At 41.5% G+C, this 14,027-nt stretch overlaps 1 protein-coding gene across 1 annotated transcript in view; it reads right to left on the bottom strand.

Annotated features, from left to right (window-relative positions):
- Window positions 1-1,692: 1,692 nt before the first annotated feature.
- The window catches only part of ebf1a (EBF transcription factor 1a), a 64,198-nt gene continuing 51,863 nt past the window's right edge, over window positions 1,693-14,027 (bottom strand). The window contains exons 11-15 of the mRNA XM_017433027.3: window positions 11,825-11,890; window positions 9,615-9,777; window positions 8,265-8,444; window positions 6,294-6,491; window positions 1,693-4,739 (exon numbers count right to left, since the gene is read on the bottom strand). Of these exons, the coding sequence (XP_017288516.1) occupies window positions 4,708-4,739; window positions 6,294-6,491; window positions 8,265-8,444; window positions 9,615-9,777; window positions 11,825-11,890 (639 nt within the window). The 3' untranslated portion in view covers window positions 1,693-4,707. The remainder of the gene's footprint in view (window positions 4,740-6,293; window positions 6,492-8,264; window positions 8,445-9,614; window positions 9,778-11,824; window positions 11,891-14,027) is intronic.

The following is a 14,027-nucleotide window of genomic DNA, read 5'->3' as shown; positions in this document are numbered from 1 at the left end:
GACTCAATTATGGTGGGCTGGTGCCTTCGCAATTAATAACCTTGGAATCATCATTAACTAATATGTTTAGGAGGAAACTTGTCAGGCTAACCATGTTCACCATGCCATCAGTAATGCATTAATGAATTAGATTCATTAGAGGAAGGAGCCTGGTGGGGGAGGCGATGCAGGCCTGTTCCTGACCTGTGGAGTTACTCCATCCCAGCTGTTTGGAGGAGGCAGTTTCTGTAAAGAGTTATCCACTTTAATGCTCTATGAGTAGAATGAGGCACACCGTCATGGGCAAAAGAAAGTCCACCCTCTTTCAATTTAAGGGTTTTATAGAAAAGGACATAACTAAAATGATCTGGTCTTTACCACCTTTAAAATAATTCAAACCTAACCTCAAATAGAAAAAAAATACACACAACAGATTCCACAATGGGCATTATTTATGAAGCAAAATAAAAGCTGGAATGGAACAGCTGTGTGTGAAGATCTGAGTACCCGCCAAGTTCTGTTATTCAATTGTATTGATTAACTTATCATCAAGAAGTGTGTCCACCTCTGTAAAAGGAGGCGCTTTGGCAGTTTGGTGGACTGGAGCATACAGGTGGGTGTTATCACAATGCCAGGGAGGAAAAAACATCAGCAACGATCTTAGAGAAGCAACTGTTGCTGCCCATCAATGTGTAAAAGTTCATCAAACAGTTTAGAGTCCATCATTTTACAATTAGAAAAATAAAATATTTACAAGCAGACAACATTTTGCAACCCTTTGTCAGCTGATTAAAGTTCACGACAGTGCAATTAAAAAGAGACTAAACAAGTGTGGCTCGTTTGGAAGGTTTGCAGGAAAAAGCCTAATTTTTTTAATAAGAATATTGCAGCAAGACTTACTGTTGGTTTTCAAAGTTGCATTTAAATGAACCACAAGACTTCTAGTGAATTGTCCTTTGTACAGATAAAACCAAAGGAGAGATGTTTACCCATAGTGAACAGCGCTACATTTAATCAAAACCAAACACAGTGTATCAGCACAGACATCTCATACACACTGTGGGCACCTTGCAGTCACTGAGTCGACTATGAACTCCTCTGTTTATCAAAGTATTCTAGGGTCAAATATGAGGCCATCTGCCTGGCAACTAAAGCTTGGATCAAATTGGGCCATGATGCAACAGGACAATGATCCCAAACACATCAGCAAATCCACAACAGAATGGCTAAAAAAAGAGTCAATGTGTTGCAATGTTCCAGTGAAAATCCAGGCCGCAGCCTGATTGAAATGTTGTGTTGGGCACAAACAAATACCCTCAAACCTCAATGAACTGAAGAAACACTGTAAAGAAGAGTGGGCCAAATTTCCTCCCTAACCATGTGAGCGACTGATAAAGTCATACTAAAAACAATTACTTCATGTTGTTGCTGCTTAAGGTGGTTGTACAAGCTGTTGGACCATAGGGAAGATTAAATATTTTCACACACAGCTTTTCCATTTTGGCTTCATTTTTGCTTAGTAAAAAAATGACACAGCGCAATCTGTTGCGTTTTTTTGTGCACTTGAGGTTAGATTTGAATAATTTTATGACCTTGTAAAACCAGATAACTTTTGATATGTCCAGATTTTGTATGTAAAACCCTAAAACTGTAAGAGGGTGATTTATTTTTATTTTGTTTAATGATATCTAAAAAAAAGCACACCTGACAAAGTCACAGACAAGAGGTAACTTTAATAACATTGTGAGAGTCCAAAAGTTATCTTACAGCTCAATTTTCATCAAAAAACATTAACAATCTATACAGTAGAATTTTTTTTAATTCCCTTATATTATAGAGCTGTTCAGTGTATTTGCAGTCAAAGACAAACAGAGGAAAAAATAGACACCAGCTATTTGGTTTGCATCTCATTTTTTGTTTTGTTCTGGTTTGTTACCTAAATACAAAAACTTTGTCACCCATTACTGACACTCATAATCGGGATGAAACTTTGCTTACAAAGATGCCATTGTATGACAACAGACCTCTGTAGTTCATTTGAAACAGATATGTTGCCTCCCCCCCCTTCACATCCTCCTGCCCCGGCTCAGACCGGCACGGGAACACAAGTGGCTGAAAAACACTTGTCTGTCAGCAGGCGCTGCCGTTAAAACGATCCCTTTTCTGCCCACTTAACAAAACCAGGCCCTGGAAAAAAGAAAAGCAGAGAGAAAAGCCCTATTCTCTGTCCAGCAACAGCTTGAAGACACACAAAGAAAAGACTAGAGAAACGGCTGATGGGCCAAGAAGCTGCTTCTTCTTTTTTTTTTTCTATTTAATTTTTTTAAATGCTTCCTCACGTGTTGTTACTCTGTGTGGTTTGTAAATGGGACTGTGTTGTCCGGCAGCTACTGCAAGGAGAGCAGGACTCCGGGGGAGAGGTGGGGCGTAATCGGCTGTCAGATACTCGAGTCATACCGACGACTCCACTTGTGAGCTTAAAGTTGTGCTGTGACAAGTGCCTGTTTTCTTCTTGAAACTACAATTAGGTGTTGTGAAAATGTTGCCGTTCATTGGTTTGAGGAAATATTCCAATCATGCTGTTGAAATCATTTCATTATTAAAAAAGAAAAAAACAAAACAAAGCTGTAAAAAAGTGTTTCTTTCAACACTAATGTGCAGTAAAAGCATTGTGGACTCCGGCTGCTCTGACCGCCTTTCGAAGCATGCCGTTGCTGTAACATTTAGCACATCTGGGGCGTGTGTGAGATTGTTGAATTATGGCTCTTTGTGTTCTAGTCTGGCTTCAGCACCAAACGGAGCGAGTTTGTGCTTTGTCCCCAAGTTCTTGTGAATTCCTCTGTGGCAATAGACAATTGTGGTGAAGGGGTAGAAAACTGTACAACATGATTGAATGGAGAATGGGTTTGCATTGTTAAGGCATCTAGACTGCTGGTAAAGATTACAGTGACAGAAACAAAAGAAAGAGTATATAGATACTGTAATGTAAGCAGGCATAAAAAACATAAAAGAAAGAACAAAGGGGGTGAAAAAAGACAAACACAACCAAAAAAAAAAAGAAAGAAAGAAAACAGAGCAATTCCCTACATCTCTTGGTTTCCACACACACAAAAAAGTCACTCAAGAGAAGAACCCATGCATATTATCAGTTCAAGAAAAGTTTCCATCTAAAAGCCTCAAAGTTCAAACAAAAAAAAAGATATAGATTTACAGTATATATATTAATGTGTGTTTATACTCTTAAAAAATCTACCTCAACCAAATACTCTGTAAAGATGCTACTTTTTGCCATACAATAAACATTTTATAGGAAAAAAAACGAAAAAAAAACAACAGATTTTTGTTTTATTTAATTAACTTACAAATAATACAAAAATAGACAATGGCATGTTTTGAATCAACACATGAGAACCTGGCAAAATAATGTAAAAACAATCGACATTGAAACAAACAAACAAAAAAAAAACGTCAAAGAGTCACATTTAAATAGTGAGAAACGACAATACATAACGAAACACGGTGAAATATGTTCAGTTACTGTAATAAACGTACACAACACAACTAAACAAGGGTGAGAGTCAATGTACATATGAGGGATAAATACATTATTTATAGGATATTTTACACGACTCCCCTTTTTGTGTCCAAATCCATGTTTGTCATGTTTAGCAGATGAGATACTGACAACACAAAGTAAATCTATCGTCTGTGCTGAGAAGCTGCCTTAAGACATTACTGTATAATGTTTACATGTCAAACTATAGCTATTGCAAAAAAGAAAACTGATGCCAAATGAAAAAAAAAAAAAATCAAAATTTTTTTTTATATATATACAAAAATATATCACATATATCGCGCATTTATTCTAATATTTGCTAGGCTCCTTCAGTACAGTGCTGGCTGGACGCGCACACACATCCTCTGGCTTTTCAAGTTGTTGCTAAAATCTCAAACAAAAAGGTCAAATTTTGGCTAAATCTTCACCTTTTGCTTCACATGACAAGCAGATATTGCAAACAGCTCAGTCCTCACAGTTTTTTTTTTTCTTTTCAATCAAAATTCAAACAAACAAATCAAATGAGAGAGAGAAAGGGGGAAGGAAAGGCATTCTTATGATGCTGAAACAGCACAAAGCAATTTTTTTTATTCGTTTTTTTTTTTTTTTGATTTCTGGGGGAAATTAGCAGCAAAAATCGAGGGTGGGTTTTGTTCTTTTTGGAGTTTCTTTGCACTTCGGGTCGTGTGGTTTCACGTGGGTCGCTGAAGTTAAGTAAGAAAAACTTCACGGCTGAGCAAAAACGCAACTGTTGTTTGGGTTAAAGGTTGCAAGACAGCGAAGGGTGGGGAGGAGAGGTGGGCGCTCTGGAACGCAGATCTTACAGCCATGAATATAAAGATAAATAAATGCTTTTTTCATGAGGTCAGTGTCACACTGTGGGCAAACTATCAGTGTCTATACACTCCATCCAACACGGTGTCAGAGAAGCTACACTAATTCAACCGACTGGGGAAAAAAAAAACATCACAAAGGCTCATATTGTCCTCCTTTATCTTCTCCCCCCCTTCAGATGAAATCCCATTGGAAAGGCCTGAGTTTAACAGAGTCCTGCGTCTTATCTTGACTTCCTTCAGTTAAGCTCCGGAGCATAACAGAGAGACTCGCCAGACTCCGCTACTGTGATTTTTCCTCTCAACATTCCTCCAAAAACTTCCAGCTTCCCACATCCTCTACATGGGCGGAACAATCATCCCGGGGATCGCTGCTTTGTGGGAAAGAACAGAGGGGTGGTGGAGGGGTAGTGAATGGGATTTTGAGGAATAAGGAAAGAGAGGAAAAAAAAAAAAACACACGAAGGTCAGTCATGTGATTGCTGGGTTTCATCTGTCATCAAAACAGTCACATGAGAAGAAGAAAAAAAAAGCACAAAACGTACTTCAGCATCTGGTGAACCACTTTCCCTCATTATCTCTTCATTCCGAGGGCCCCGGAATAATGAAAACATTTTTTTTCTTTCTCGACTGCGCCGCTAACTTGGCGTACATCGACAACATTGTTCAACTATTCACAGGCCTTCTGAACAGCTTCATGCAAGAGCTGCCAGTGTTAATTGTTAGCAGCTCCGGCGCGTAAGCCAGCCCTGCATTATTGACAGTAATTTGAACATGAGAGTGGCATGTGATGACAGAGGCGAAGAAATTAGACTCAATACTCGAAAATGGAAATAGAAACCTTGGGCCTGTCAGCTTTATTCACATTTTTACGCTCCTGTATTGTGCCCTGCTTCCCAACTCTTACATGTTAACCTCCTGACAGGCCTCCTCCACCATCACCCGTATCCCCCTCCCATCTTCACTCTGAAGCCATCACAGGGAGGAATTTTCCATATAACATATTGGCTTCCTATTGATTTCTCTCTTCAATCCACTAATTCCCTGGTTATTCTCTAAGAGTCTCTGGCTTGTTGGGATTAACAGAGTGAGAGGTGTGTGTGTGTGTGATCAGAGCACAGTGGCCATTGGCTCCTGGGTCACTGTGGTCAGCGCTCATCAACACTGCCAGAAGAAGGGAGGAAGTGCTTAGCTTGGGGCTCTGATAAAGATTCCCATCCATCATTTCTCTCTCGTTTTTAAGCGTCTGAACACTATACAACATCCTGCCTAGACGAGCAGACCCCGCGCTGCATTCGATGGAAACGGGAGAACAGAATGACCCGTGGCGGCATAACAACCTTCCCCTCCTCCCTCCCTCCTGACAGAGACACCCGCTGGGGCACGGGCAGGAAGCAGGAAGTGAAAACAGGAAATGGAACACATATGGTGTGGCATGCGGTCTCTGTGACAAGTCAAGAGTGACAAAAAAAAAAGAAAAAAAAAAACTAAAAAAAAAAACAAAACAAAAACAGGTAGTTAAAATGAGCATTCTGTGATAATGTTAAGTACACAGAGAGCAAAGAGAAAAAAAAATAATAATTAGAAAGATAACATACTTCAGGAGAAAGCCAGGCCCTGCAGAGAGCTGGCTGATGAGTACTTGCTAGAGTCCACAAAAGGCTGATCTATGGCGGGGAGGGAAGGGTTTCGAGAAAGGCAAAGAAAGGAAGACACAAGGTGTGAAAAGGAGAAAGAAAAGGGAGGAATAAAGAAATAAGTGTGAGTAAAAGTTAGTAATTGATATAAGAAATGTGGAATCAAAGCTTAAGAAGAACAATTCAGACTAAATATAATTCATAGTAATAGAACTTTCAATCTGAATCTAAACGGCACCGCCACTCTCATTAAATAGTAATAACTAAACTGCATGTTTATCCGTTTACCTTGCAGGCTGTTTGCATTAGCGCTGGTGCACGTGGGCGGAGGGGAGTTCTGGGGTCGAACGACGGGGGCGAAGGCGCTCTTCTGTTTGACGGCGGCGGAGACCATGTTGGCCGGAGAGAAAGAGAAGATGCCGGAGGAGCTGCTGCAGTTGGAGGGCAGGCTGGTTGATGACGCCATGGTTGGGCTGGACGGGACGACTGGGAGAAGAGAGATGGGCAGGAAAGGGCGTTTAAGTTGGGGGAAAATGTTAGGGGAGAGGGGACGGGGAGGAGAGATGAAGACAGACGGGGGGGTTAGAGAGAAGGCCGAGGACAGAGGACAGGCAAACGGGACGAACAAAAAGGGACTGGTCAATGGATGATGGTAGGAGGGATAATATTTTGGACTCAGATAAGCTGGCTCAGATTTTTTTTTGTAGCCTTTTGTGTTATATAAAAAAATACCTGCAAAGAGATATTGCATACAAAACTGGGTTTGTTGTAAACTTGCAACAAGCCCTATTACTCTTTTCAAAGTCTAATTAAACTGTTTTCATGTCACATCCTGTGCTCAAGGGGAAAAGACACATCTCTTAAACCTCTCCAGGTGCTGTACTCACTTTTTTTTGACTTGTCAGGTGTGAACAGGACAGGAAAGACGGAGCTTTTCAGACACAATGACATAGCAGCATATTTTGTGCATGTCAACTATCACTTTGTACTTTAGAACCCCAAACAAACTACAGTAGCCATTTTTGTCTCATATCTTGTTAGAAAACAAATGTTACTTTGACCCTGCATAGCTAACCTTTCTGTTCAGTTTCAGTATTTACAAAATGTGCTTCTGCATCTGTATAAGCATCAGCAACGTAGCAATAAATTTGACTAACATTCCTGTAAAGTGAGTCACTAATTTGCTTGCTTGTGACAGTATACTTTTTTTTTTAACTTCCTGGCTTAATGTACTTCTGGAATTTACTGCATATTTGCCAGTTGAACACAGGTAATAATTAGACTTCTAGTTTCAGACCTGGTCTTAGTGTCTTATCTGTAAAATTTTTCAATCAAAGATACACATCATCATTAGAGTTTTACATTTAAATCTGTTAAGATTTCAGCATTACAACAGTTTGAAACAAAGCTCCAAAAATCTCAGTGAAATGTTTCTGAAATTACGTTGAAGGCTTTAGACACAGCAGCTGTTAGCTGGATTTACTGTGGCTACAGAAATCATGCTTTCCAAACTGACACAATAACATCCACACAACCTAAATCCTGTCTTGATGTTCTCCCATCCATCCATGTCTCTCAGTTTGGTCTTTTGTCTGCTAATACTCTAAGAGCATTCCGCCCCCCAGTGATTTTACAATCAGCTGAGTCGTATTTCACCTGCCCTCTGATATCTGCGTCTGCTTTTATTGTTGTTATTATCCAACACTTAGCTTTTATGGCTCTTCCTGACAAATCCGTGCAATAAAGTCATAATCCATTTATGAAGGGGCCTAACTAATCAATTAATGAAAATTGGACCTACAAAGGCAGGCCGAGGGGCCATTGATTGAAAGTGTCTGTGTGAGGCCGATGAGCCTGTTAAAATACTTGTTAACACTCAGGAATCAAAGAGCTGAAATGGAATTGCTTCTCTAGCAATTAGTTTATTGATTTAATCAAGGGTCTTTAATGTAGAGGGTGAATGTGTGTGCACCGGAGTGGCGGTGTGTGTCTGTGTGTGTGCGTTTCAAAGGGGGTGCTAGGTGATCTGCTCCCTTGGCCAATAAAGCGAGGATTTGCGTTTGATTCTGCTCTTAAAGAAACAGATGAGCCAGCTAAACTGCAATACACGCAAGTCAATTCTTGATCCCACTTCTCCGCCTCTGTCCCTCAATAAAACTTTGTTCAGTTTCGAATGACCCGATTCAAACAATTTTTTATTTATTTTTTTGCCTCATATGGCTTGATTTTATCGCTCAGGCATGCAGTGTATTTACTCACTAGCATAGGGCGAGTTGCCCGCAGATCCGTTGAGGAAGTTGGGTGAGGTGCCCAGGGTTGCCATGCCAGAGTTAGCGTAGCCATTCATGCTAGTGGAGACAGAGCTGTAGCTGCTCTGCTGCGGAGTGGAGCTGGGAACATAGCCATGAGGAGACACACTGCTTGTACTCCTACTGAAACCTAAAGACGAAGAAGAAGAAAGGAGAAGAAGAAAAACTTGTGTTAAGAGGTCAAAGCAGATGGAAGAAAAAGGAAAAAAACAACAAGAAAGATTTCATGCAGAGCTGCCAAGTTCTCTGTTTCTTAAAAGACTGTGGATGCAGCATTGTGAGCCAAAATAAAAAATAAAAAAAATTCTTACACAACATATGGCAAAGCGAGAAAGCAATGAACAGAGGAGTAGAAGAATGAATTAGAAGATCCAACAACTGAAACAAGGAGCCTTTGACCCTGCTGGCTCCTCTCCAAATTTAGACACATTGACAAGGCAATTAACACTAAAATGCCTCTGCAGTTTCACTGAACATTTGAAAGAACAAAGCCAGTTTTTCTGACAAGACTTATCTCCCCCTCAAAAAGCAGTGAACACTAGGCAGGCAATATGGTAAAGATGACGATAAAAATACCTCTCAGGTTCAACATGCTGACGCTGGTGGAAAAACAGCTGGAATTGAACATCATAAATTTTATTTTCTAGTGCAACAATCTTTTATTTCTCTCATCTCTGTTTCTTTACTACACCACTCATCTATAATTAGCATCCATTCTCGCCATTCTCATCTTCCATTAACTGAGCTATTATGGGATAAGCAGCTGACCTCTCTTGTTTTCTTCATATCTGCAGATGTTTCCAGATGAAGATGAAGGGCAGAGAAAGCTCATTGGAATTATTGAGACACATCCAGAAGCTGGTCCATCCACTCTCCTCTTGTTCCCCTGATACATGTGATGAATCACCACTGACTGCACCCACATCTCTCTCTGTCAGACAGGGGCCGACCCTAGTCTGATATACACACCCTGAGGACCCACTCATTTTTCTCCATCGTACTCCATCCATGCCTCTCTTTTTCTCCATTCTTCACTCTTTCACACCCGCTCTTTCTTCCTTTCAAGTATTCCCCAGTTCTCACTGCCACCATCTTCCCCTCTCCTCCTCCTCCTGTCCTGCATTTTTTTTTTAACTTTCCTATTCGCTCCCTGCTTCTAAATCACCTTCTCTGTATTTCCCACATGAAAAATAAAGTATCCACTCATTTTTTTTACCACCAATCCCAAAAAGAAAAATTTAATCACTGTCACTTTTCCTGTGGTTGTAAACTTTAACTGTTCCGTGCTGCCCTTGCTCACCCTGATTGGCTGTTTGCGCCACCTCCGACCCGGTGAAGGAGTTTACGGCCATCATGCCGGCGTGGACAGAGCTGCTGCCCAGACTGGCTAGCTGGTTGTGCCCTCGTGGCACTGTTGTGTAGAGGGCCTCTGCGATATCTGCCGCTCGTTTTAGAATCATCTCCTGGTAAATAGAAAGAACAAACAAACCTGTGGTTACTGACAGAAATGAGCTGGATCACAGATTTTATAGCGTCGAAAGATCTCCAGATCTCCACTCAGGTTACTGTGTATGTAAACCTTGTAGACCTTGAGTGTTTTTTTATATATGCAGTGGCATTGGTTCCTGTGAATTGCAAAATGGGCGTACCACAAGGTTCCATTTTCGGACCATTGTGTTTTGCCGTTAATGAGTTACCTGAAAGTTGTATAGATATCCAATATTTAATTTATGCAAATGATTCTAATTTTTATGTAGCTGTAAAAACTCCACAACACAGCAGAGTGACTGATCAAGCCAGTAGCTGGAGTTTCACAAAGTTAAGGGAAGCCTTTGAAGTCTTTGAATTGCACCAAAGTTGTTTCGTTGTGGATTAAACTTGTATGCAAAGAGCGTGATGATTTTGTTGTTGTTACTGATCAAACAGAAATAAAAAAAATAGATAAGTTAAAATATTTCTTTGTTGTTTTGGATTTCCAACTTCATTTTGAGGAATTAGTACTATTAGACTATTTTTTAAACAAAGAATGTTTACTTGTAAAAGCTGTCCAGTTATAGCTGTCTGCAAAGATTCTGTTGCACTTTTTTTCTGTTGTGTAACTATTTGGGGCCAAGCAAGTAAATCAGTCTTAAAACCTGTGATACATTTATGCAAACAAGTTTTGAATATTCTCTATAAAAATCAAAGAATGGCATTAAAACACTGAAAATTGGTTAAGATTTAATAGTTCTGTAGGTGCATGTGTCTGTCTGTGTTCATTTGTTTGACTGTTGTTAGCAAAATATCTTACGACCGACTGGAATTCTTAACAGAGTTGCAATGGTTCATAAGATATTTCAAATTCAGTAACAATTTGAATAAAACTCAGAGAGTAATCAACAACTTTTGGAGTTAATCCCATTCAACAGATAATGAACCTTAGTAAACACACAAAAAATAGTTATATCCCAGTCATTTTTAAGATATTGAGCTAACATGTGGTGTGGTAGTAACTGAGAGTTATCCACAGCACATACTCCAAGCCCTAACAGATTACTGAGATTTTTGTTTAAAACTTCGGCATGCAACACATTGTGCGATATTCATTCCTTTAAGGAATATAGCTAATATTTACATATCTTTCATTTAAAAAGCTGATTTTCAAATGCAGTAATGACCTTATTCCAGAGGTAGTTTACGAATTTATTTTAAAGCCATCAGCAAGAGCTACAACAAAGGGGGGAGCAGTTAAAGGGTAGAAAACTTTATTTAGACAATCTTCCTTTTATAGTCGGAATAGTTTGCCAACAACAATAAAAGTTTTATGACTTTAAAGTTTTATTTCTAAGATGAAACAACAACTTAAACAAAGACAAATTTGTGAACACTAACATTAATTCTTGTTTGTCTCTTTATCTTATTATGTAAATCCTATAAATCGGTCTGTATTTTTTGTCAATACCTAATTTCTTAGTTAAAACATTAAGTTTTTGTACGAGTAGTTTAAGAAATTTTAGGTTTCGTAAAAGCCTAACCAGGAACAAGAACTGTAAATTGCTTAAAGTCCTGTATATATTGGATGATACAATATTGCATTACTTGATAGGTAACATTGTTTTTGTATTTTTTGTATTTATGTTTGTTCTTTTTAAAAAAAGAAAAGGTGGAGGGATGGCTATATAAGAGACTAATCAAATCTTTTGTGCGCATTTCTTAAAGTCTCCTCCTTCACCCAACCTTTCCTTCTCTTTTCCATCTGCCTCCCCACTCCTACTAATCTCTCCTCCCTCTATAGTTAGTTTTCATTGTGCTTCTCCCTTTTCTCCCATGAGCTGATGAAAGCACTGACATATTCCCATGTGTATGCCTGTGAGTCCCAGATCCTGCGTGAGCACAGCAGGGTGCAGCGGGGCCAGTGGAGACACCGCCTTTGATGCTTCCAGTGGCCCGAGCCACAATATAATTTTATCTAAGAGGAGATAAGGGTGTTTGTGCTTAAATATGTGTTTTTGTGCACATGAGTGTGTTTACCTGGTTATTGTGAGGCATCCCATACAGGGCCTCCACCAGGTCCGCTGCTCTCTTTAAAATCACCTCCTACAATCAAGCACAGAGAGAGAGGAAGGGGATTGATCACGAGCAGGACGGCTCAAAGAGTTCAGTCACTTTTATTACGTTTCACTTCTTACATTATGCTGTGAATGCAGAACAGAGGGAGCGAGGGAGGAAAGAGGCCGACAGAGGGAGGGAGAGGAAGAGAAATGGGCCTATCCCAGCACTTTGTTACCAGCTGGGCAGTTTGGGAGAGCGGGGGGGAAGAAACTGTTATCTGTGAATAAAACATGAGCCTATATCTCTCTATCAGTCAACCATCTTCTGCATCTTCTCCCTCCTTTTTGTCACTGATGGATCATGACTCCGCCGCACATGATCACGCATCAATTTCATTTAACACAACATATCATCAGGTTGACGGCTCTACAACTCGGCTCGTCGGTGGGAACACACCCGTCTCCTGGCCTGTATTAACCCCCGGTAATGATCCGAGCGAATGGCCCCCGCATCCACTTTGTGTGATAAATGTAGAACATCATTGCTCAGGTGAAAACCGCCGAGCGGAATTTCCCACATCAAACATTTATCCTAACGCAGTGTTACCGCTTCTCCGCGCTCATTTTCTCCCCGTCTCTATTCTTTTTCCTCCCTGAGTGTATGAGCGTGTGACTCCAGGCAGTCGTTATATATGTGTGCGCGCGTGATGTAGACACCTACAGCCCTACAAAACCCTTTTTAAAAGTTAATGTGCCGGGGCCAGGATATATGCTGGAGGTGCGACAACCAGAAAATTGCAGCCCCCACCCTCCTCCTTCCCTCTCTCCTTCCAACCTTCTTTCTTTCGCTCCTTTCTCTTCCACGCACACACACACACACGCTGTGCGTTATACTCTCCTGAGTGTATCCCTCGCTGCGAACAAGCCCCGGAGCATGTGTGCTCTCTGTTCCGTGACACACCGCCTTTCAATCAGACCTCATATCAAACACACACACACACAACCACACACGCTGCCACGCACACGTGGAAGCTGTCGAGCACAGCCGAGACATGACGAGAGGGTCAGCAAAGCAATAAAGATTGTAGAGCGCTGTCCGAGGTGCTAAATTCACTCAATAATGGGAGCGCTGCCTCTGTGTTAACCTCACATTACCAGCACTATCTTGGGGGAGGCAGAGAGGGAGACAGTGGGAGAGGGAGGGGGAGACCAGAGAGGAGGCCTGCTTGAGGTGATTGAGAGATGTAGAGGCCCTAGGAAGGTAAGTGGTTCTTTAGTATGTATGCGCCACTCCTCGCTTCCTTGTCTCTGCTTTTCCTCGACGCCACATGCCTCCCAGGGATTGCTAGATGGGTAGATGGATGGATGGATGAAGGGATGAAGGGATGGAGGAGATGAAGAGGAGGAGGAGAAGGGGAAATGAGGGAAGTGTGAGGCATTAGGACACAAACAGATCAGCAGCTGGAGTGTGACGGTGTTCCAGAAGCTCAGTCACTTAATGTTTACCTCTCTTCAGTTCGCTCTCTCCCTCTCCCTCCACCTGTGTCTACTTCCTTTTGTCTCCCTCTTCTTCGTCTCTCTCTATTAATCACCTCTTCGTGGTCCTGCGCCCTGTCTGTACCCATCAGCCTCTCGTTAGAGAAGGGATCTGTCCAGTGGCTAAACGTGATTAGGCCGAGCTCCAGAGTCATTCTGATAAACAGATAAATGTGGTTAGCGCCGTGCTGCCTCCCCCAGTTCTGCTGCTGTAAGGGGAGATCATTTCCTGGGCGCAGGGTCTCTTCCCGTAAAAGTCAGGCCCGCAGAGACGTCAACAGGAAGGGGAACCTGATCCAGAGCAGAGCCTAGCTTTGTCTGGATGGCCACTCGCTCATTAGGAGCACCCAGACCCCCACCATCCCCCAGGCACACCACAGCTTTTCCTAAACACCTTGCAGTCAAGCTACCAAGTCACTCTTACAGCCTGTCTGTCAGCTACAACACATTGTCGGCTGCTGACACTAGATTGTTACCCAGGCTTGGCAGATTTCCTGCCTGTGCCCTCTTAAGTGTGCGTGCAAAGGTTCGTTAAGGATCTCCATTGCCAAACTAGCAGAAAACAACCGCAGTGAGGTTTTTGCCAAGGTAGCTGTGAATGAACATTTGCACATCCAAAAGTTGCCAGTGTGAGTGCCCCCCCCCCC

The sequence above is a fragment of the Kryptolebias marmoratus genome, linkage group LG9 (genome assembly GCF_001649575.2).
Source record: "Kryptolebias marmoratus isolate JLee-2015 linkage group LG9, ASM164957v2, whole genome shotgun sequence".
Taxonomy (NCBI): domain Eukaryota; kingdom Metazoa; phylum Chordata; class Actinopteri; order Cyprinodontiformes; family Rivulidae; genus Kryptolebias; species Kryptolebias marmoratus.
The sequence above is the reverse complement of the archived record's forward strand: the minus strand, read 5'-3'. Positions and strand labels throughout refer to the sequence as shown.